At 60.3% G+C, this 23911-nt stretch overlaps 2 protein-coding genes across 2 annotated transcripts; both read left to right on the top strand.

Moving 5' to 3' along the window:
* Positions 1–483: 483 nt before the first annotated feature.
* On the top strand, positions 484–7915 carry WBP2 (WW domain binding protein 2). Its single transcript, XM_052657451.1, has 8 exons — positions 484–593; positions 2797–2905; positions 4077–4212; positions 4867–4959; positions 5765–5899; positions 6085–6207; positions 6651–6727; positions 6847–7915. The coding sequence occupies exons 1-8, from the start codon at positions 535–537 to the stop codon at positions 6898–6900; spliced, it is 786 nt and encodes a 261-aa protein (XP_052513411.1). The 5' UTR covers positions 484–534; the 3' UTR covers positions 6901–7915.
* Positions 7916–9086: 1171 nt separating this feature from the next.
* Positions 9087–22757, top strand: UNC13D (unc-13 homolog D). Its single transcript, XM_052658148.1, has 32 exons — positions 9087–9218; positions 9963–9998; positions 10228–10335; positions 10423–10482; positions 10572–10638; positions 10848–11028; positions 11555–11599; positions 11704–11772; positions 11948–12017; positions 12176–12280; positions 12380–12472; positions 12547–12650; positions 14014–14131; positions 14240–14364; positions 14483–14573; positions 14655–14711; positions 14797–14894; positions 14996–15047; positions 15126–15256; positions 15326–15446; positions 15800–15943; positions 16665–16763; positions 16866–17072; positions 17270–17338; positions 18891–18970; positions 20236–20341; positions 20423–20494; positions 20843–20926; positions 21022–21142; positions 21337–21460; positions 21941–22137; positions 22633–22757. The coding sequence occupies exons 1-32, from the start codon at positions 9102–9104 to the stop codon at positions 22755–22757; spliced, it is 3276 nt and encodes a 1091-aa protein (XP_052514108.1). The 5' UTR covers positions 9087–9101.
* The last annotated feature ends 1154 nt before the right edge of the window (positions 22758–23911 follow it).

Consider the following 23911-nt stretch of genomic DNA (forward strand, 5'->3'; position numbering starts at 1 on the left):
CCAAACGTTTGTAGACGGAATGAAGCTGCCCCAGTTAGTGATCAGCGCTCCTACAGCTGGGGTAGGTTACAACCTCCATCCTGTGGGTATGAGCTTTTGCCTCCAGCGCCTTTACGATTAATTCCTCTGTGGCTAACCGAACTATTCATTCGGCTCCCTGGGAGGACGCAGTGGAGGTAGGTGGGAATTAGTTATGCGACTCGTGGAGTCAATCGGGACCTGCGGTCTCGGAGACTACAAGTTCCAGAATGCATCCTTCCGCTAGAGTGTAGGGAGAGGTCGGGGTTGAGGGAGCGTTGCCTTCTGGGAGTTGTAGTCTTGAGCTTGTTTGTGATGCAGGCGCTACCCGGGGAGGGGGGAGGGGGCGAGGCCGTAAACTATTAGCACGTGACGCCCGGGATCAGGCGGTAGAGCCTGCCTCCGCACGGGAGCTGTGACTGGCTGGCGCTTATCTGAACGACGCCACCAGGGGCGGGCAGAAGAAGGGCGCAAGCGCACTGCGTCGCCAGGCTCGGGACCCTGTTCCGAGGGACTATGGCGCTCAACAAGAACCACTCGGAGGGCGGCGGAGTGATCGTCAACAACACCGAGAGGTGAAGACAGGGCGGAATAACCCTAGAGGCCCGGAAGGGCGGGCATCGAGCGTGTGGGCGGTGGGCGGCGGGGCGTGAACCCGTGGAGAGGGGAAACTGATGGGTGGGGGGGGTAACGGCTTGGGGCGGGGCTGCGGGAAGCTGAGTGGGTGTTGAGGGAGGGGCCGGGATGCTTTGATCAGCTGTGGGATGGGGCCGGGGCGGCCGGATGGGGCGGGGGCCTTGCAGAGACAACTGGAGCTTGCGGGTCGTCCTCGAACCCCTTGCCCAGAGTAGGAGACGTTAGGAAACGCGGAAAGCTTTAGACAAAAGTAATTGCCATTTATTTAGGCGTTTACTGTGTGTCGGGGAGGGGCGACATCTGTTCTGCCTTTTTTCAGTATGTGAATCCTGTGCGGTAGATGCTATTACACTACACACTTGACATGTAAGGAAACTGAGGCACAGGGAAGTTAAGAAACTTGCTTGAGCTCACAAAGCTGTAAGTAACAGCGAAGGAGTCTTGATTCCAAAGTCAGTAGCCTTAACTACCAGTATGTAGCCTTCCAGTATATTCCAGAACTACTCAGTTTCCAGGTGAGAAACTGAGGCCCAGAGGTGAAATTACATAGTTAACGATCGTGAGATGCCTGACATATTTCCTATAAAGGTCAGTTTTTGCCTGTTTCCCTTGAATTCCTGTTGGCTCGGGTCACTCCCCAGAGCAGTCTCCCACCTGTCCTGCCCACCCCCCACTCAATTCTGTCTCTCCTACCTTCCACTCCTTGAATGGCTTCTCTCCTCTTGCTCCTTGGGCGTTGAGAATCAGACCAGCCAGCCCTGGCTGAGTGACCCAAAAGCACCTCTTGAAGGAGCAAAGAAGGAATCTGAGTCCCCAGAAGAGACTTGGTGGGATCAGAGTCTAGACACTGGTTAAGGCCAGCACTCAGCCCAGGGCTGTAACCCGGCATGCTTGTTGAGTCAGGAAAGCACTCAGGGAGCCCACAATACTGACTCTCTCCATGGTACCGGCACAGGGTCTGCCAGGCCCAGCCTGTTCCTGATCATGACCTCTTTTCTCTGAGCTTTCCCTGTCTTTTCTGGTACTGGTCCTCTTTCCACTTACCCCCTCCCCAGTGAAGGAAGTTGTGATATCTGGGAGGGCAAAAAAAGACAAATAGAACCATGTGAACTTGGGCTGCGTTGTCTTGTAATCAGAGAAACCTCACATTGCCCTGGGTGTGTAGCCTCTCTGTGTGCGAGCCAGTCCCAGGGTGGACAAACCCTGCTGATGCCATTTGGTACCATCTCCTGGGACTGTTCTTTCTCTCTCAGTGGGGCTTTTCTGGGACAAGAATGTTATCTTAAAAACAAAGAAGAATGTTACCTGTCCTCCTGGGCCTCCTACCTGGTTTAGGACTCAGTGCTGCTGCGTAATGGTGTGCCTTATTTTTAGCAAATGCTTGCGCCCCATTTCTGAAAAAGTTGTATAAACAGTAACTGAAGTCTCCATTCAGCATATAAAGCTTGATGTGTAAAACAGTGAACCTCACTCTTCAAGAATCCCTGTGAGAGCGATGAGAGCTATGGACTGTCACAGGAAAAAGCACGTGTGTGATCGTCTCAAGGACTCATGGACTGATAGCCCTGCAGACTCAGCTTAAGCACCCCAGGTTTAGAGGAACCCTGAAGTGAACCCTTTGGTAAGGTGGAGAGTCATATCTTAAAAAGTTACGCATCAGGCTTAAAAAGGCAAACCAACAAAAACAGAGCACCTGCTGTAAGGACCTGGAAGAAGAACAGAAGAGTTAACCCAGATGATCTAACCCGATTGGAGGGATTATGGTGTCTGCAAAGCCCTGCGGCTCTTCTACTGCACCGGTCACTTTTTTTTCTCCTGGCTGTGCCCTGCAGCTTGTGGGATTTTAGTTCCCCGACCAGAGGTTGAACCTGGGCCTTCCTCAGTGAGAATGGGGAGTCCTAAGCACTGGACCGCCAGGGAAGTCCCTACACTGGTCACTTTGGGGCTGTGTGGGTGGGGTTCGGGGAACCCAGCTTGCTCATTTTTTCCATGGCTGTGTTGTTACGCTCCTCACAGCAGTGTTGAAACGACCACACGCTGGCAGCTACTCATAAGCAGCTGCTACCCAGGAGGTTTCAGTCCTTGGGGGTGACAGATTGTGACTCCAGCAGTCTCATCAGGGCCTGTCCTCTTTTCTCACAGCATTCTGATGTCCTATGACCATGTAGAGCTTACGTTCAGTGATATGAGGAATGTGCCAGAGGCCTTCAAAGGGACCAAGAAAGGCACCGTCTACCTTACCCCGTACCGGGTAAGTTGTACAGTGAGGCAGCTGGTTTGGAGACTCGTGGCTCCAGGAGGCTGATGTGAGAGCCTTAGGTCAGCCTCAGCCTTGTGAGTCTAGTGGCCTCTCAGCCCTGATGAATGTCAGCGTGTTTCTGTCACATCTCCCTGGTTCTCGAACCACCAGGCTCTTTGTGCAGCAAAACTGACGGCTGGACAGTGAATCCATGCAAATTCCCGAGCTGCTGCTGCAAGCAGTCTGGAGTTCAGTGCAGCTGCTGGAATGACCTGGGCCTGGGGGGAGAGGCCGAGGTAGTTTGAGTTTTGTAGGAGTAGCCCGTGAGGCCCTTGTGCACGTCCAGAGTAATAAGTGTGGTCCACAGGATTCAATAGCACGGCCGCAGTCTCTGGGCTGGGCAAAGAGCCCGGCCAAACCCGGCAGAGCAAGAAATGCCAGCCTGCAGAATGGGCCTCACCTAAGAGGACCTCGGGCAGACTCAGAGAAACACAAATGGATGTTCTTGGAAGAAGATGGCTGCCTGGGGCCACCTGAGAGCTGACTTAGAGGTGGAGTGGGGAGAGGTGCACAGGCCTTAGAGGAGACCTGGGTGGGGATGGGGAGGGATGTCTCAAAACCCTGTCTCTGGGGGTTCAAGTTGGCATCTCCAGTCACAGATTAAAGTCGTGCGTATAAAACAGCAGGTTCTCTACCTGGGGGGTGAGAGCCTTGCTGATTGGGCAGAGTCCACGGGCTGGTTAGTGCCGCCCCTTCTCCCGGGGTCCGCCACCTGCTGCCATTGCCCCCTTTCAGTTCTGTGGAGCTCAGGCTGGACCCCTGCTACGGGAGCCCTTCCCCGCCCCCCTGCCCTCGCCTCGCAGCCTCTTCACTGAGGCTCCGCGTCCGCCGCCTCCTCACCGCCCATGAGTGACAGAGCAGGCCGTCCTGTTCACACGTGTGGCCTGAGTCACGCGTTTTTCTTGTGAATTCACACATCTGGCCTCCCTAGCCCAGCTGCACGTGCGGCCTTTTACTCCAAAAGGCACCCTCCAGGGGTGGCTATTGCAGAGAGTGCCCTGGGGCTGCTGGGTGCTGGCTGCGGCCACCCACCCCAGCCCTGGGAGCGGCGGCCTCACACAGAGGAAGCGGTGGCCAGGCTGGCTGTGGTCCGAGCAGTGATGGCCCTTGTCTCTCCTTGCAGGTCATTTTTCTGTCCAAGGCGAAGGATGCCATGCAGTCCTTCATGATGCCCTTCTATCTGATGAAGGACTGTGAGATCAAGCAGCCTGTGTTTGGGGCAAACTACATCAAAGGGACGGTGAAGGCCGAAGCAGGAGGTGGGTGACGGCAGGGCTCTGGGCTCCGGAGTAGCTTCCAAGACCAGCCCTTGGGCTGCCAGCCATTCATCAGGGGGTGAAGTTGCCAAGAGCTGGGAAATGCTGGCATTCAGGATGACAGCTCAGATCAGAGAGCGAGCGAAGGCGGCTCAACAACTGCAGACCCAGTGAAAACGCTCACTTCGACCTGGGGCGTGTGTCAGACGTTAGGTGTGGGAGGGCACTGTTCAGGTGCATGGGAGGCAGGTGCCTTTTCCCTCGAGCTTGGCAGACCCCAGAGACCCCGGCACCATTCTCACTTTCCCCCACACTCAGCCTGGCCTGAGCCTTGCTGCTGAGCTCACGGTTCCCCTTTGGACAGAAGCCAGGCAGGAGGTGCAAGGGTTTGTTCTCAGCACCACCACCCCCTCCCCCGGGAGTGAGAGAGCTGCTCTGAACTTGAATCGGCTGTTGCTGCTTTATTGGGGGTGGGAGGCCCCAGCGCAGCTGTGCTTACAGGACTGCGAAGGAAGTGGGCAGGGGGCCGGCCGGGTCGCAGCGCTGGCCTGTGATGTGTGTGGCAGGCCATTGGATGGGGCCTGGAGAGGACGTACAGCCATCTCTTCAGACGGAACGCTCTTCTCCTGAGCTGTTGATGCGCTGTTCTCTTCTCAGGTGGCTGGGAAGGCTCTGCATCCTACAAGCTGACCTTTATGTCCGGGGGCGCCATCGAATTTGGACAGCGGATGTTACAGGTGGCATCTCAAGGTACCGGGCTCTCGGAATCCGGGGCCGAGGACACATGGAATGCGTGTGCTATTATGTTCATTTGGGTTTGTTTCCTTTTAGTCGTGCTCTTTAGGCAGTCAGGAGGTGAATTCCTGGGCCCCAGGCTGCCCAGGGCTGGGAGTTGGGAAAGGGAAAGGGAAAGTGTTAGCCACTCAGTCCTTTCTGACTCTTTGCGACTCCTTGGACTGTAGCCCGCCAGGCTCCTCTGTCTATGGAATTTTCCAGACAAGAGTACTGGAGTGGGTAACCATTGCCTTCTCCAGGGGATCTTCCCGACCCAGCGTTGCAGGCAGATACTTTCCTGTCTCAGCCACCAGGGCAGTGGGAAGGAAACCTGTAATTAACATCACCGCCCTGTACCCCAAAGGCTGAGGTTCCTTTGCCTGGAGCACGTATAGGATGATTTGCCAGAGCCGTTCGGCCTCGAGGACATTTGGCCTCACGGAAACAAACCCAGCCTTTATGCTCCTATGAGGCAACCTGTGAAGTCCCAAGGGCTGTGTTCCGCAGACCTCCTCACCTTGGCCCCAGGCTCCCCCAGCTCCGTTCTTGCCCCTCCCTGAGCCTCCTTCCTCCCATCCCTCCCACCACCCCATGCCCTTCGCCCCATCTCCTCTGCCCCAGCTCTGACCTCCGTCCCCACCCAGACCCCTCTCCCCGTCCCTGCCTGAGGCGGCCTCGAGCAGGGAGGGCTGAGGCACGTCTGCTGCGCACACCCAGGGACCCTACAGCTCCTCGCGCCTGAGGCCGGAGACACTCACTTCTCTCTCCCCTTGTACTGTAGCCTCCCGAGGCGAAGCCCCCAGCGGAGCCTATGGTTACTCTTACATGCCCAGCGGGGCCTATGTCTTCCCCCCGCCAGTCGCCAATGGAATGTACCCCTGCCCTCCTGGCTACCCCTACCCACCGCCCCCACCTGGTGAGTGTGTCCTTTGCTGCCCACCCCGCACCCCCGCCCCCGCCCAAGCCAGGGGGTTGCAGAGGGGAGACTTGTTCTTGGACCTGCTTCAGGATGGACGGAGCAGCCGGAGGGGCCTGGGGGGGGCACCAGACAAGGGGCCAGGGCGGCGCCGCTCACCGGGTCCCGTCCCTCTCGCCGAGCAGAGTTCTATCCGGGACCCCCCATGATGGACGGGGCCATGGGGTACATGCAGCCCCCACCGCCGCCCTACCCCGGGCCCATGGAGCCTCCGGTCAGCGGCCCCGATGTCCCCTCCACTTCTGCAGGTGAGCTCAGCCCCTGGGCTGCTCCCCACGGGTATGCGGAAGCCCCAGATAACGCACGACCATTGGCCTAGGGACAGTCCCAGGGGACCAGCCGTGTGGTGGCGGGTGGTGAAGAGAGATCAGTAGATGCCAGCCCACTCTCTTGTCTTTAGCTGGCCGTGCTCCCTGGGAAAGGTTTCCCTCTGTACCTCAGTCTTCTCATCCGCAAAATGTGCCAACAGAACCACCTGGGGGTGTCGTGGTGAAGATCGGATGGGGAAGAGTACAGGGGGTGTCTCAATAGTGCCGGAAGCACTCAGGGAAGGTTAACCACTGCTTGATTCATGGAACTGGGTCCTTGGCACCAGCCACCCGAGCACTGGGGAGCCAGGGTTGCAGGGGCGGCCGGAGGCGGCGGGGAGGCCTGTCTCTGGGGCTCGTCCCGAGTGTGTGTGTTCTCACAGCTGAAGCCAAGGCCGCAGAAGCAGCTGCCAGCGCCTATTACAACCCGGGCAACCCACACAACGTCTACATGCCCACGGTGAGTGGGGCGGGCACACACTGGAGGGGGACCCACAGCCCCAGCTGCTGGTATTCAGAGGCGAGAGAGACCTCCTCTTGTTCAGACGGTCCTAACGTGATCTTTCCTTTCTTCCTCAGAACCAGCCTCCACCACCTCCCTACTACCCCCCTGAAGATAAGAAGACCCAGTAGACCCCGCCACCCCCTCCTCCTGCCTCCCCTCATTCTCCTCCCCTCCCCTTGGGGCTGAGTTGGGGTTGTGGGGTGTGATGGGAAGGGCTTGTCCTTCCTCCAGTTCTGATATAAAACAGTTATCAGGAACTCGCTTCGAGGGAAGGGGGGCCCCTTGACTCGGGGCGGTGCCTCCCAGTTTCCCACGTAAGCCCGGAGCCCTGTGGCTTCCTGCGCTGTCCCATGGCGGGGCGGGGGGCGTCCCCCCCACCCCCCTCCGTTCCCGTTCTGCTCTCGTAGCTTCTGCCCATGGAGGGACTCTCTGGCCACCTCCTCCACCGCAGTCCAGCTCTCTGATTTTGTAGCTGCTTTCCCCCAGCCTCACAAGCCCTGCCCACGCCCCCGCCCCGGCGCCCTGCCAGGCCCCACTCACATTCCGTCTGCCCTCGTCTGTGCCTGGCTAAGGAGGGCCGCCTGCCCGCCAACTGCCCACCTGCGTTCCATCCCCAGCCGGCCGCGCCCCTTCAGGCTCACCTTCCCGTCCCTGCCTCGTCCTGGGTCTTCCTGTCGCCTCCACTTTCAACATTTAGGGTTTCCCACCAGCCGCCGGGGGTGGGTGGTCTGAGGGCAGCCATGGCTGGGGGCAGAGCCCCTCTGCTGCCTCGCTGGTTTTTCTGGAGTTTGTTTCCGTTCACCTCTCCTTTCCCTCTAGAGAAGGCCTCTCGGACTGGAACTGGAGAATGCATGTCCACTTCATGTCCACTTGGGGGCCGCCGGGTGGGCTGGGAACCAGACCCCTGGGGCCTGGCCTGGACGTTGACCATGAGCTCTTGCCAGCCCCTCAGCCTGCCTTCTTCCCTTTAAGCTTCATACCTGGTTGGCAGTGTGTCCCCTAAATGCACTAAAATTTTGCTCTCACTTGCTCCTGGACTGGCTGTGAAGAGAGGAGATGGTTATTTAGAGGATTCCCTATTTATTTGACCAAAAAAATTTCAGTTAATATATTAATGTGAAATAAATCCTGTTTGCACCTTGACTTGTCTGCTGAAAATGTGAACTAGTAAAAATGAAGTGACTAGACCCCTATCTGGCTCTGTGTGGTGAGGGAGGTGCGCTTGGGAAGGAGAGCTGTCTGGCCTGCAGCCGGGCCGGGGCGGGTGGGGGAAGGCTCCGTTAGATGGTGCTCCCTCCCATGTGAGAGTCCCTTGTTCGCTCGGCCCATCTGGACCCAGGATGCCGAGGCCTGTCCTGTGTCTGTCTCATGGGGGTTGCTCAGCAACAGTGTCCACCCACGGAGTGCCCCCGGGGCCCAGCAGCTGCCCCGGGTGAGAGGCCTTGGACACAGGGCTAGATGGGTGTTTGTTCCACGCCCCAGGCTGGCATGGTCACTGCCCTGCCCTGAGATGCCGGGCAGGTCTGAAGAGCCTCCGTTCCTGAGGCCGGGAAGGGTGGAAATCGGCCACAGCCCACATCTAGGCCTGCACCCCCAGGACCCTGATCTGGAGGGAGGTCCTGGATGTGCTGAAGCCCAGCCTAGCCTGAAGCATCGATTTTCCTGTGCCTTCTGGACCAAGTCACCTCCCCAACCTTTACCTTCTGGCCAGCCCTGCCCAGCAGCCCCTGGGCTTGGCAAAACCCTCTGCAAGGGCATTTGAAGAGGACGCCCTCCATGTGGGGGCAGGGGCCGTGGGGCCGTCCCTGCCTGGCACAGCCTGGCCTCGTCAGATCGGTGGAATGTCACCTGTGGAGCAGAGCAGGTTGAGCAGTTGGCTGGCCCCAGGGGGAGACGCCTCTCCGGGTCCCCGCCCTGTGCCCTGCCCACTCCCCGGCCCATTCCGGGGAAGCTGCGGGTGAGGACCAGCCAGGTGGGCCTCCCTCAGTCACCCGGGGGGCTGCTGTCCCCCTGCCCTCAAGCCCCTTGCTGGATAGTGCTGGACAATCCCTGGGGCCCTTGTGTGGGAGGCTGCGGCCGAGCAGCCTGCCTCTGCCTGCAGTCCGCCCAGGTTCCTCCCAGTATCCCAGCCAGCCCCAGGGAGGAAGGTGCAGGGGCCAGGGAGCCAGGGGCCCCCACCCCGAGGTGGTGAAACCCTGACCTGACCCTCCCCTGGGGCCTGCCCTTCCTTCCCCCTGCCCTGGAACGGGTGGCAGCCCCGGGCTCTTTGCATAACCCTGCGGCTTCACTATCTTCCCCCAGGCGGAGAGGAAGGGCTGGGCTGAACACCATGGCTACGCTCTTCTCCCGGCCCCAGAGGCGCCCTCCCCTCTTGCGCCAGGCCATCAAGATAAGGCGCCGCGGGGTCAGAGATCTGCAGGATCCCCGGCCCCCACGGGCTCAGGAGGTAGGAGGGACCTCAGTGGGCAGCCCAGCAGGCCTGGGTGGGGCTCTGCCGGCTCTGGGTGCCGGGCCCCACCTCTTGAGGCTCTACTCCTCTCTCTGGCCCTACCCCAGCCCCAGGTGGAGCCTTTGGGATCCGGGTCAGTGGAACAGGTGTCCTCTGGGCTCCCCAGAGCCTCAGGCCCAGGGTCTGAGCCTCTCTGAGACCCCTCCCTCTGGTGGGCCCCCACCCACGGCACCTGCTCCTACCCCTGCTGGCTGTCCTGAGCTCCTCCAGTTCCGTGGGCTCCATTAGGCAACAAGTATCGCTGCTGTGGGCTGGGCTTTGGGGGACCTGCTGAGCAACCCCCAGGCCCGCTGGGCATGACCCCCAGTCTCATACCTCGCTGCTGGGCCTCACTTCCGCCGCTGGGGTGCGGAGCGGAGCCGCCGATAAGCAGCCCTGTTTCCTCTGGGGAAGGAAGGAAGGAAGGTTGGGGCCAAGGGCCGTGCTGAGCTCACGCTGCCGGAGGGCAGCTGAGAACTGATGGACCCGAGCCATGGCAGGCCAGGGGACAAGGAAGGTGGCTCAGGGGCCGGACCCCCAGGAGGCCTGCCGCAGGAACAGGTGCGCGGCACCATTGGGCTGGACGCCAGATACCGGGGCCCCCGAGCCCTCGGGCTGGGCCTGCCCTGGGGGGAGTCGTACGGGCATCCAAACCCCAGTCCTGGCCTCTGGGACACCCTGTCTTTTTGCCTCGCTCCCCAGATCGAGCCTTCATCCCACCACTTGTCGCCTGAGGAGGTAAGAATCAGGGTGTTTCGGGGGTATAGAGGGGCGCTAGGAAGCGGGCCAGCATCCTCCCAAACAGCCTCCTGCCAAGGCTGGGTCTCAACCCTCTCCCTTCCCTGTGCGTTCAGACACCTGGTCCCCGCTTCGGGCATGTGCCCTGGGTGCCAGGGTGGCTGGTGGCGCTCAGACCTTGTGGTGGTGGGTGGACGGGGGATCCTGCGGTGACCCTGCCATGTCTCAGCGGGCCCTGCTCTACGAGGAAGCTCTCTACACCGTCCTGTACCGGCTGGGGCAGCCGGAGCCCAACCATGTGGGGGAGTCCTCCGAGCTGCTGCAGTACCTGCAGGAGGTGAGCCCAGCCCCCTCCTGCCCGCCTCCCTGCAGCCTGGCCGCCCCCACCCCGTGCCCCCAGCTTCCCACACTCCTGCCCCACCAGGCCTTCCACATGGAGCCCGAGGAGCATCAGCAGATGCTAAAGCGCGTCCAGCAGCTGGAGGTAACCCGCCAGGGCCACCCTGGGCCATCAGGGGGGCTGGGAGGGCCAGCTCCCTCGGGGACTCAGCCCCCACCTCCTGTCACCTCCAGAAACCAGTCTTTTGTCTGAAAGCAACGGTGAAACAAGCTAAGGGTATCCTGGGCAAGGATGTCAGCGGTGAGTAGGCGATGGGGACCCGGGGTCTTCTTCCTGGCTCCTTCCTCTCCCCGTCACAGCCTGTCCCAGAGTTCCCATCCCCCAAACATCCCCTGGGGCTCAGCTAGGGGCTGCTGGCCCCTGGCCCTTGGATGGGGAGGGGGTGATAAGGACTCTCCCTGGGAGCCTAGCCAACACCCTTACTGCCTCCCCCATCCCCTCCTCCCCAGGGTTCAGTGACCCCTACTGCCTGCTGGGCATCGAGCAGGGGATGACGGTGTCTGGGGGCAGCCCAGGCCTCCGGCGCCGGCAGAAGGCCGTGGTGAGGCACACCATCCCCGAAGAGCAGACGCACCGCACCCAGGTCATCACCCAGACCCTCAACCCTGTGTGGGACGAGACGTTCATCCTGTACGTGGCCCTGCCCTGACTCCCACCCACTCTGGTCGTCAGGGGGCTACTTGGCTGTGGGGTGGTGGCCCCCATCAGTGAGATCAGCGGGACTTCCTGGCTTGGGGGAGAGAGCGTGGCTTGACCGGAGGTGGAGGCTGCTCCCAAGGCAGGGAAGACAGACCGGAGGCCAGATAGGGCAGGGCAGTGGCATAAATGCCACGTGCTGGGGGAGGGGGGGTCAGGCACGGGTGGGTTAATGGGGATGCAGAAGGGGGCGATACATTTGAGAAGGAGGAGTTTGCAGGCAAGGGCTAAGACTTGAGGATGGGTAGCTTTGAGGACATGGGTAAACTCCGGGAGTTGGTGATGGACAGGGAGGCCTGGCGTGCTGCAGCCCATGGGGTCTCAAAGAGTTGGACACGACTGAGTGACTGAACTGAACTGAACTGACTTTGAGGATGGCAGGCTTGGGCCTGGGGTCCAGTGGCCTGGTCAGGGGGCCTAGCTATCCAAGCCCCTCAGCCATGCTCTTTTCTCACTACAGAGAGTTTGAGGACATAAGCAATGCCAGCTTTCATCTGGACATGTGGTGAGGGTTGGGCCCCAATCCCGCCCGCTGGGGTGGGGAAGAGAAGGGGCCGGGGCTCCCAGGACGCCTTGTCCGCCTCCCGCTGAAGCCTCTGCCCACACCAGGGACATGGACACCGTGGAGTCCGTCAGACAGAAGCTCGGGGAGCTCACAGACCTGCATGGGCTGCGAAGGTGAGTGCTGTGGGGTCCTCCCTGGGGAAGGAACCGGGGCTCCTTCTGCCCGCACCCCCCGCAACGTGTACCCCAGTGGCTGGGCTGCAGGCTCTGGCTGCGCCCAGGTGGCCAGAGGGAGGGAGCAGATCCCAGCCTGACCTGGCCAGGCTCTCAGCCCCTCTCCTTGGGACAGGATATTTAAGGAGGCCCGGAAGGAAAAAGGCCAGGACGACTTCCTGGGGAACGTAGTTCTCAGACTACAGGTGAGTGGAGTGGGGGTGACGAGGGGTCCAAGGGAGGGGTTCCAGGTCTGCATCGGGCGGAGCCTGGGGTCTGCCTCCCATCGCCTCCCTGGCCCCCAAGCGTGAGCAGCTCCTGCGGCTCAAGGGCGTGGGCACCTCTTGCCTGCCTGGCCCGCCAGGACCTGCGCTGCCGGGAGGATCACTGGTACCCCCTGGAGCCCTGCACGGACACCTACCCGGACCGCGGCCAGTGTCACCTCCAGTTCCAGTTTATCCACAAGCGGGTAGGCGGCCCGGCTGGGCGGGGAGGGAGGGGCTGGCCCAGGCGTGGGGTCCTCTGCTCACAGCCATGCTGGGCCGCTGCCGCCCCCGCCCACCCGCAGAGAGCCACCAAGGCCAGCCGCTCCCAGCCCAGCTACACAGTCCACCTCCACCTCCTGCAGCAGCTGGTGTCCCATGAGGTCACCCAGCACCAGGTACTGCCCTGCTAGGGCCGGGCGGGGCCAGGGCCTGCCTGCCAGGTCCTGACACCCCTCACCTGCCTCCTCAGGCTGGCAGCACCTCCTGGGATGGGTCATTGAGCTCCCAGGCGGCCACCATTCTCTTCCTCCATGCCACGCAGAAGGACCTGTCGGACTTCCACCGGTCCCTGGCGTGAGTGCCCAGCCCAGCCAGAGTACCCGAGGGCTGTCTGCACTGTGCCACCCGCTCCCTCCATGCTTGCCCTCCTTCAGGCTGGCAGCCCCAAGTCTAACCCTCCAGAGATTTGTTTGGGGCCCAAACTGTGTATTTTAAGTTTTGAGTCAGTTGCCAGCTGACTCAACTTTGTTTTTTGCTACACTGGGTCCTTGTCGCTGTCTGCAGGCTTTTCTCTAGCTGTGGCGAGCAGAGCAGCTACTCTTTAGTTGTCACGTGTGAGCGTCTCACTGCAGGGGCTCCTCTTGTTGTGGAGCAGGGCTCCAGGGCGTGCAGGCTTCAGTAGCTGTAGCAACATGGGCTTAGTTGCATGGGGCATCTTCCCAGACCAGGGATCAAACCTGTGTCCCCTGCATCGGCAGGTGGGTTCGTAACCGTTGGGCCACTAGGGAAGTCCAGTCGCCAGCTCTTAAAATCTGGAGATTTTCCATGCAGATTCACATCTCCAGCTTCCCATGAAAGATTCATGCCGAAGCTGCAGGGCTGTCGCCTTGCTGGGCGGCAGGGGGTCAAGGGCAGGGGAGCCTAGCTTCCCCTGTCCATCGTCCATCATGGCTGCCTTCTGGACACTTCACTCCCTGACATCACCCGAGTCCTGGGCAGTTGAGTCTGCCGCCCCAGCCCCAGGGCCCCAGCAGGACTGCTGGTGTCGCTGCGTCCCCGGATGGCGGAGGCCTGTCAAGCGCAGCTGTGCTGCCCCAGCCTCCTTCAGCCTCCCACTTGTTTCTGCTTGGCCCCCTCTGTGAAGTCTCCCCTCAGCTCTCTAAAGGGATGTTCTGGCTGACTTGGACTTGGACTTGAAGGCTCAAGTCTCCAAATCTGATTTTTTGAAAGAAGCAAGAAGTCCTGAATTTTAAAATCACAAATATTCTAATTTAAGAGACGGGGCAATTCATTTACATGTTTTGAAAAGCCCTTATGGGAACAAAGGGCTTCCCTGGTGGCTCAGACAGTAGAGAATCTGCCAGCAATTCGGGAGACCCAGGTTCGATCCCTGGGTTGGGAAGATCCCCCGGCAAAGGGAATGGCTATCCACTCCAGTATTCTGGCCTGGAGAATTCCATGGACCGTATAGTCCGTGGGGTCACAAAGAGTTGGACATGACTGAGCATTTTCACTATGGGAACAAAAGCAATCCCATGGGTTACTTTCAGTTACTGGTTTTCAGCCTCTACAGGCTGATGAGAAACCCTGGGAGGTTTTGGGGTGGAGCAGGGCTGGAGAGGTTTGGGCACTGTCCACCCCTGACCCCCTCCCCCAGGCCAGGCAAGCCGTGGGAAAGGAGGTCCTCAGCTGGCTGAGGGCTTCCTGTCCACCGCAGGCAGTGGCTGGCCTACAGCCGTCTCTACCAGAGCTTGGAGTTCCCTAGCAGCTGCCTCCTGTTCCCCATCACCAGCATTGAGTACCAGTGGATCCAGGGCCGGCTCAAGGCCGAGCAGGTGGGCTGGGGGGAGCTGCGGGGGGAGATGTTGGGCGGGCAAGGCTCAGGGAATGGCTTCGGCCCCCTAAAGCAGCCCCTGCCTCACGGAACCTTCTGGGCCTTGCAGCTGGAGGAGCTGGCCACCTCGTTCAGCTCCCTGCTGGCCTATGGCCTCTCCCTCATCCGGAGGTTCCGGTCTGTCTTCCCCCTCTCGGTGCCTGACTCCCCAGCCCGGCTGCAGTCCCTTCTCAGGTCAGTGGTGACTCCCGCCCCCGTTCGGGGGCACCTCTGGGAGGGATGGCAGTCTCCGGGAGGAATGAGGGGGGCCATAGGGCAGCGGCATCTTGGACATGGCTCTCCATCCCCACAGGGTCCTGGTACAGATGTGCAAGATGAAGGCCTTTGGGGAACTGTGCCCAGACAGCGCTCCCCTGCCCAGCCTGGTGGCTGAGGCACTGCGGGTACGGTGCCTGTCCTGGGGGTGGGGAGGGCGTGTGCCTGGGCCTGGCACCCCTCCCTGCTCACGGCCTCTCTGCCCCCAGGCTGGCACCGTGGGATGGTTCCACCTGAAGCAGCAGCACCATCAGCCCATGGTGCAGGTGAGGGGCTCATGCCAGGTGGTAGGTGGTGGGACCAGATGCCCACCGCTTGAAGCCCTGCCTGGCTCATTTCTGTCCCTGCCAGGGGCTGCTGGAGATGGGCAAGGCGTTACTGAGCCTGGTACAGGACATCATTGGGGACCTGCACCAGTGCCAGCGCACGTGGAACAAGATCTTCCATAAGTGAGCGGGTGGTGGGGCGGGAGCGGTGCATGGGGGCTCGCACGGGGTCCAGAGGGACCCGGCTGTGTGCCGCCAGGTCACGCCTGCTGCCTTTCCTCCAGCGTGCTCAAGATCGACCTCTTCTCCATGGCTTTCCTGGAGCTGCAGTGGCTGGTGAGGCTCCCCGTGTCCCGCGGCCGCGCCTCCCGCGCCTGCCTCTGGAGCTCCGCCCACCACGCCTTCCCTCCGCAGGTGGCCAAGCGGGTGCAAGACTACATCGCGATGGTGGGCGGCTCGGTGACCCCGGAGGTAGGCGAGAGCCTGTTCCAGCTCTACGTCAGCCTCAAGGAGCTCTACCAGCTGGGCCCGCACCCCTCGGAGAGGTGGGTAGTCGACTGGCTGCCGGGCGAGGAGGGCTCGCAGCTCCCCAGGCTGACCCCCGCTCTCCCCAGGGATGGCGTCCTGGCCCTGGAAGGCTTCCACCGCTGGTTCCAGCCGGCCATCCCGTCCTGGCTGCAGAAAACCTACAGTGTAGCCCTGGCGCGCGTGCAGCGCGCGGTACAGATGGACCAGGTAGGGGTGGGGCCTGCTAGGGGCGGTGTCCCAGATTTTGGGGTGTGGCTTTCAGCGCTGCCGGTACCTTGCAGCAGGTGCGGAAGCGGCTAACCAGCTTTGAGCGCTGCTTTTGAGGCCAGTTCAGGTGTGAAACGCTGTCTCCTGTACTACTCCGGGGTGAACCGTGGGTTCCCATAAAGGCTCATCCTGGCAGCTTGCGGGCTCTGAGCGGAGCCCTGCTTGTGTGTCTTGCAGCCCCCTGCCCAGCTCTGAGCTTGCTGGCTGTATGAACTATGGATGCTTGCAGATGCAAGCAGGGAGGATTTGGCAGGCCTTGAACTCTCCTTTCTACACATTGCCCCATCTCCTAGCTGGTGCCCCTGGGGGAACTGACCAAGCATAGCACCTCCGCTGTGGATCTGTCCACCTGCTTTGCCCAGATCAGCCACACCGCCCGGCAGCTGGACTGGCCTGACCCGGAGGAGGCCTTCATGATCACTGTCAAGTTTGTGGAGGTGCAGCCTCATTCCCACTCCACCATTTCTCCCAAGTTCTCACCCAAGTTCTCATCTGGTTCCCTGAGCAGGGATTGGACCTGAGCCCCTGCATTGGGAGAACAGAGTCTTAGCCACTGGTTTCTTTATTTTAGTTGCTAAGTCGTGTCCAACTCTTTGTGACCCCATGGACTTTAGCCTACCAGGCTCCTCCGTCCCTGGGATTTCCCAGGCAAGAATACTGGAGTGGGGATTGAAGTACTAGGAGGAAAAAAAAGTAATACTAGAGTGGATTGCCATTTTCTTCTCCAGGGGGACGGGCTTGCCTGATAGATAGCTCAGCTGGTAAAGAATCTGCTCCCAATGAGGGAGACCTGGGTTGAATCCCTGGGTTGGGAAGATCCCCTGGAGAAGGGATAGGCCCCTCACTCCAGTATTCTGGCCTGGAAAATTCCATGGACTGTATAGTCCGCAGGGTTGCAAAGAACTGGACATGACTGAGTGACTTTCACTTCACTTTTCTCCAAGGGAATCGTCCCACCCCAGGGATCAAACCTATGTCTCCTGCATTGGCAGGTGGCTGCTTTACCATTGAGCTACCTGGGAAGTCCCAGTTCTCACCCTAGCAGCATCCAGAACACTCCACCTTAAACTGCCCAGGACACTGAGGTTCCTGTGCCTCCGCTACCTGCCTCTCCTGGCACCCTCCCCCACCAAACTGATCATTCCCTCCTCACCCCAGGACACCTGTCGGCTGGCCCTGGTGTACTGCAGCCTTATAAAGGCCCGTGCCCAGGAGCTCTCTGCAGGCCAGAAGGACCAAGGCCAGGCGGCTAACATGGTAAGGGCCGGAGCTGGGGGCTGGCCTGGGCTGGGGGCGGAGCCGGCCAGTGCTGATACTATTCAGTAAAGCCTGTCTCCTTGTGCCCCTGCCCGCCTGCAGCTGTGCGTGGTGGTGAATGACATGGAGCAGCTGCGGCTGGTGATCGGCAAGCTGCCCACCCAGCTGGCATGGGAGGCGCTGGAGCAGCGGGTGGGGGCTGTGCTGGAGCAGGAGCAGCTGCAGAACACGCTGCATGCCCAGCTGCAGGGCGCCCTGGCTGGGCTGGGCCATGAGATCCGAACCGGCGTCCGCACCTTGGCCAAGCAGGTAGTTTGCTGGACCCACGGTGACCCCACCCCACCCAACAGCAGCCTGAAGTCCTCTCCCAGCAGGACTGGGGTCAGTGCCCCGCCTTCTCCTCTTCCTGAACCTAAACGCAGGCCACAAGCAACCTCTCCTGACGGCCACCCGCCCCCGCCCCGACTCATGCCCTTGGCCTCCCTCTTTCCATTTTGTGTCTCTAGCTGGAGGCGGGCATTGCCAAGCACATCCAGAAACTCGTGGGCATCAGGGAGTCCGTCCTGCCTGAAGACGTGAGTGGCCCGCCCTGCTCACTGACCTTTGCCAGCAGCATGGGTCAGGGATTGCCAAGGGGCTTAGGGTGGGCAGGGGGCTGAAGGCTGTGAGGTGTCAGAGTTAAACTCCCCAGACGTGGGCAAGGAATGTTCCCACCTGGCTTCAGTTTCCTCCTTGGATGCTAAGAGTGTGGGGCTGGGTCATCCCACAGGCTCTCCTAGCACTGACAGTGTGGGGGGTGCAGTAGGGGAGGGCTTAGACTTTGCAGCCAGATAGCCCTGCATCCTTCTCAACTGCCTAGTCACATGACTGTCCTGGTTACTCAGGCCAGCTGACCTGAGGTTCCACATCTGCAATCAGGGATAGTAATGTGCACCTGTGACTGTTTGGGAGAATAGTGAAAGTCGCTGAGTCTTGTCCGACTGTTTGTGACCCCATGGATTATATAGTCCATGGAATTCTCCAGGCCAGAATACTAGAGTGGGTAGCCTTTTGCTTCTCCAGGGGATCTTCCCGACCCAGGAATAGAACCAAGGTCTCCTTTGCAGGTCTCTGCATTGCAGGCAGATTCTTTACCAACTGAACTATCAGGGTTTGGGAGAATGTTACTTATCAATTCATCAACTATTTAAGCACCCACTTTGTCCCAGGTATTGATTTAGACACTGGGGAGATACATCAGTGGACACCATGATAAGAATCCCTTCCTTCCTACAGTTTGCATTCTAGTAAGCGAGGTTAAGAAAGAGCTAAGTATAAACTGTCACTGCAGCCATTATTGGAACTGTACATACGTGTGTGTATAAATGCATATATGTCTATGCATGCATGCATGCTAAGTCGCTTCAGTCATGTCTGACTCCGTGCGACCCCCTGGACTGTAGCCTACCAGGCTCCTCTGTCCATGGGATTCTCCAGGCAAGAATACTGGAGTGGGTTGCTGTGCCTGCGTCCAGGGGATCTTCCTGACCCAGGGATCGAACCCTCATCTGTTACATCTAGCCTGCATTGGCAGGCAGGTTCTTTACCACTAGCACCACCTGGGAAGCTCATATGTATTAGATAATGATAAACTCTCTAGAGAAAACACAAGGGAGTGGAAAGGATCAAAGGACTGCTTTTTTTTTTTTTTTTTTGCTGCACCATGTGACTTGTGGGATCTTAGCTCCCTGACCAGTATGGAAACCAAACCCCCTGCAGTAGAAGTATGGAGTCTTAACCACTGGCCCACCAAGGAAGTCCCTGAGGACTGTGGTTTTAGATAGTGGCCAGAGAAGGCCTTACTCAGAGGGTAACAGCTGAGTCAAGACCTCAAGGAAGCAAGAGAAGGAGCCATGAGGATTTCTGTGGGAGGGAATAGCACGGACAAAGGCAGGACCAGGCCTGGCAGGTTCAAGGGCTATAGGGGAGGCCAGCGTGGCTGGAGCCCACTGGGGCCGGGGTCAGCTCTGCAGACATTCCACCGATGGGCAGGAAAGCTCCTGGCTCTGTTTTCTTTCTGGGTCAGGGCAAGGGGATGGGGATGGGACCCAAATGGGCCAGAGCCAGACATACTGCTACCCTCCCCAGGCCATTCTGCCTCTGATGAAGTTCCTGGAGGTGAAGCTCTGCTACATGAACACCAACTTGGTGCAGGAGAACTTCAGCAGGTCTGTAGCAGCCGCCTGCCCCGCCGTGTGCCACCGCTTCCTCCTCTCCTGCCCCTCCTTCCCGGCCTCAGCATCCATCCTCGGGGGAGAATGCAGCTGGGTTCTTAAAATGCTCGCTTCCCTGGGTCAGGGCGCTCAGGACTGCACAAGCCCGTCCACTTCACCTCCGGCTGAGCTGAAACCTGCCGGTCGCCCTCCCTTGGCCCTGGGCTGCATCTTCTGGGGGCTGCAGCTCTGGCCTCCCTAATATTCCTGGAAGCTGGTGTTCCTCTCCCATGTTCCAGGAGAGCTTCCCATTAGGGTCTCTTGGAGCAGGGCCCCACACACAGGCAGCAGGGGGTATAGGTCAAGGGTGTGGGCTCTGGAGGACCCCGATTCAGACTCCAGCTTCACTGCTGCTTGGTGGATGGCCCTGAGCAGATCACTCAAGTTTTCTGTGCAGTTGATCATAGTTCTGGCCTCTGTGGAGGACTAAATGAGTCATGTGAGGTGTTGAGAACAGAGCTTGCAACAAAGGAAGTGGTTGGTGACTGAGCCGCCGTGACGACGGTGACGATGATGCCAACTGGTCCCCCACATGGGGCCGCTGGCCCCCGGAGGCCTGCTCCTCTCCCTCTGGGGCAGCACAGCTTTGGGAGCCCATCTGAGGGCTCTTTAGTTGCTGTGTGTGGGCTCTTAGTTCCCTGGGACTAAACCCAGACCCCCTGCATTGGGAGCAGAGAGTCTTAATCACTGGACCACCAGGGAAGCCCCTAGACCTCCCCCATTCTTAAGCACACATTTTTTGTGTGTGTTTCTCTGCCTGACTCTACTTTGACAAGTCAGTTACTTCAGGTCATTATTAGGATGGACTGTGGCTTGGTTTGCTATTTTTTTTTCTCCCTGCAAGTAGTACCTGCTGATCCATAAGATCTTATTCATTTTGGCCACTCGCATCTTCACTCAAGATTCTGTCATTGGGGGACCACCCCTCCCCCCCTTGTTTATTGGGGTTTGATAATCCCACGAGGATTCTTCACTAGCTTGTAGATAAGACTGGGCCTGACTGCCCCCTTACCCCCTCTTCCCTCAGGAGACAGCCCTCCCTCCCTACCCTGCCTGTGCCCCAGGTCCCAGTCCCACCAGTGAAGTCCCACCAGGTGGAGGGTGGGGGCGGGGCAGACCTGGGCGCAGGCCCGGGGGGCCCCGAGGCCTCCCCTTTCTCAAGAGCATCTCGGCTCCCTTCTCTGTCCTCCCATCCTGCGTCCCTCTGCACGTCCCCCCAGCCTCCTGAGTCTGCTCTGGACACACACGCTCTCGGTGCTGGCGGAGGTGGCTGCCTCCCAGCGGAGCTGCCCCCTGGCCTGTAGCAGGCTGAAGTTTGCACTACAGGTAACACCAGTGACAACAATGATGACCCTGCTGGGACGAGTGCCTGGAGGGGCTCATCTCTCACCTCTCTGCTCCCTCTAGAACCTGGAGGTCTGCTTCTACGCAGAGGGCTGTGGCCTGCCGCCCGAGGCCCTGCACACTGCCAGCTTTCAGGTAGGGCCTTTGGGTGAGCTGGCGCCACTGGGGAGCCTGCCTTCCTGGGCTCGCCTGTGTCCAGGGCCTGCTGCATAATCTACAGGGCTCAGCGCAAAATGAAATATGGGCCCTTTCTTAAGAAAAAAAAAACAAACCTGAAAAATTTAAGACAGCAACAGCAGAACCTTAAACCGAGCGTGAGGTTCTAAAGCCGGTTGGGGCAGGGCGGCTGAGACACACCCGCGGAGCCCGCCGCGTCGGTGCCTCTAGCTGTCGCAGGGCCAACCCTGCCTTGTGGTCCCAGGGCGCCAGGGCAGCCCTGGGCTGCGGTTGGGGGTGACGGTTCAGGGTGTGTCCCCTCCTCAGGCTCTGCAGAGGGACCTGGAGCTGCAGGCGGCCTCCAGTCGGGAGCTCGTCAGCAAGTACTTCTGCTGCCGCCTCGAGCAGCAGGTGAGGCCCCGCGCTCCGCCGCGGTCTCCGCGCACCTGGAGCCCCGCCCCGCCCGCTCGGCCCCCGCTGACCCCGCCCCTGCGCCCCGCCCCCAGGCAGCAACCACCTCCGAGGAGCTCGGGGCCGTCACCATCAAGGCCTCCTACCGCCCCTCCGAGCAGAAGCTGCGTGTGGAGCTGCTCAGCGCCTCCAACCTACTGCCCCTGGACTCCAATGGTGAGTGGAGTCTGCCCCGGCCGCTCTCCGTGTCTGCGCTCGGGTCCCCCAGAGTTCCTGGCGCTCGGTGCGTTTCCCCTGAACCACCACGAGGGGGCAGTGCTAGCGGGCAGGGCACCGCTGCTGGGGTGCGGACTGCACTCAAGGCTTGGGGTATCATCCTTGGCAACGTCTCCTCCCGGGCCACTTGCCAGGCTCCAGCGACCCCTTTGTCCAGCTGACCTTGGAACCCAGGCATGAGTTCCCTGAGCTGGCCCCCCGGGAGACCCAAAAGCACAAGAAGGACCTTCACCCACTGTTTGATGAGACCTTTGAATTGTGAGTGGTGCCTACACTGGCTGTGTTCCCCAACCCCAGACTGCCTCAGGCCTGCTCCTCCCATTTGGGGCCCAGGGGCTCCCCTCAGATGACCCGGTGTGAGTCCCAGGGAGGGGGCAGTGGGGACAAATGTTTTGCTGGCACATGCCTCAAGCCTGCACTCCTGCAGGTGGAGTTAAGGGGCACTGTTGGGGAGATGCCTCCCACATGTTGGACTGAGAGGCTTGCTTTCAGGGAAGGGTCGTGTCTCTGAGGTCCTCTGTTCCACAAGACAGGGGGTGCCTGGGTACACAGGGGCCCCTGGTTGAAAGCATCAGCCAACAGTCAGAGCAGGCATGACAGCATGTGCCCCAAGATACGCCAGGCTGAGAGCTGACGTGATCCTAATCCCCACCCGTCTGGGCCAGCCCGTGTGCGGGGGTGGGTGGCCATGGCACTGTGCGGGGTGGGCAGCTGAGCTGACTCTGTCCCCCCGCCCAGCCTGGTGCCTGCTGAGCCGTGCCAGAAGGACGGGGCGTGCCTCCTGCTCACAGTGCTGGACCACGACAGGCTGGGGACTGATGACCTGGAGGGGGAGGCCTTCCTGCCGCTGCGCTCCGTGCCCGGCCTGACAGGGATGGAGGAACCTGGCGAAGTGCCTCAGACCCGCCTGCCCCTCACCTACCCTGCACCCAACGGTAGGCCTGAGCCCTTGGGCAGGGCAGAGGCTGTGAATGCGGGGCCTGGCCCAGCATGGGGATGCAGGGCAGGGGCTGCCAGGCTCTGGAGCCCCCAGAGAGGCGTCGATGTGGGGATCAGGAACACCTCCCTGGAGGCGGAAGCCTGTGGAGCCGGAGTGGGGCTTGTGTTGCTGAGATCTTAGGTCTGATCAAGGACCCGTGGTCTAAGCTAGGCTGGGTATGCACGCCTTTCCCTGGTGGGATAATGTCACCACATTTTGCTTGGGGAGAGGGGCCATCTCTCTGCCCAGGGGGCATGTTTCTGCAGAGCAGCCCCCGAGCTCGATGAGAGGAGTAGGAATTGTGTCTGAGCACTTGTGATGAGCCCATTCTAAGCCCTGGACACATTAACCCTCATACCACTCCCTTACGACCACCCAGCGAGGCAGCTGTTGCTGTTCTCCTGATGGGCAAAGTCTCCCAAGTCTGACCCCCAAACGCCTCTCTTTGCAGGGGATCTGATCCTGCAGCTGCTGGAGAGCCGGAAGGGTGACCGCGAGGCCCAGGCGTTTGTGCGGCTGCGGCGGCAGCGAGCCAAGCAGGCCTCCCACCAGCACAGCCTGCAGCCGGGGCGGTAGCGGTAGTGGTGGAGGCTCAGTCCCTGGGGGGGGGGGGGGGGGGGGGGCAGTCTGGGTCCTCCCGCCACAGGGCAACCCTCCCGCCTGGCCTAACACCCCAAAAGGGCCCTTCGGGTGTGCGGAGCCCCAGCGTGTGGGGGCTCCTGCTGCCAGAGCTGGGCGCCCACAGTGATGGGAGCCCAGTTCACAGTATTTATACTCCCTCCCACCTCCTTTCGGTCCTGGCCTCAGCATTACGTGTAAGCCCCGTCCCAGGGGTGGGGGGACAGCGGTCTGCTTCCCTCACCCCTGGCCCCCTCTTGGGGAGAAGTTACTCTGGCAGAGCAGGGTCTCAGCCCCTGTGTCCTGTTCTAGCCGCTGGGGTGGGGGCCAGGCTCCTGGGGCCTGTTCTTCAGCACCTGTGATGGAGGGAACCTGGGTCCCCTCCTGAGGGGCCTGCCAGCACCCAGGCTGACAAGCCGGGAGCCAGGGACCTTCTGGCTCAGAAGGGTGAGAACTGGTAGGCCGTGGGGACGGTTTGGCATGTCTGCTGAGGACCACTCTGCTGAGGACAGTGCCTACTACCTAGAAACTGTCTTAGCAAAAATAAAACAAACAAGTCTGCTGTCCTCTCACAAAACATGAAGTGTTGGCCTGCAGTGGGGCCCAGGTTACAGTCAGGCCATGCAAACTCCCTCCTCAGCCCTCAGGAGACCTTGAGCTGCCCCGATTCTGGACCCCGGCCCACCCCTCACTCCCCCGTGTTACAGAGCAGCGAGGTGGGTGGGCATGGAGGTAACTGATGCTGTGGCAGGGACTGGGGCAACTAGGATCACTGGTATTTTGGCAGAAGGCTTTGAAGAAACCACCCACCAGACATACCAGGCTCTGTGGCCGGTGCCAGCACGGGAACCTGGCACTCTCGTGAGAGCACCTGGAGTAGGGGGCCTCCCCCAGCGCAGGCTGAGCCCAAGGCGCCACTCTAGACAGCAGGGCTTAGACGAATGGCACCCCAGACCTGCCTAGGGGACTGGCCCACAGGCTGGGAGTCAGAGCCTGGGGTTCACTGTCATTCACTTGACCGTGGTTGAGTCACTTAACCTCTGAGTCACTTAACCTCTTGGAGTCTGCACAGGGGTGATCAGATAAGGTCATCTCCAAGGCTCCGGGCAGCT

The sequence above is a fragment of the Budorcas taxicolor genome, chromosome 19, assembly GCF_023091745.1.
Source record: "Budorcas taxicolor isolate Tak-1 chromosome 19, Takin1.1, whole genome shotgun sequence".
Classification (NCBI taxonomy): Eukaryota; Metazoa; Chordata; class Mammalia; order Artiodactyla; family Bovidae; genus Budorcas; species Budorcas taxicolor.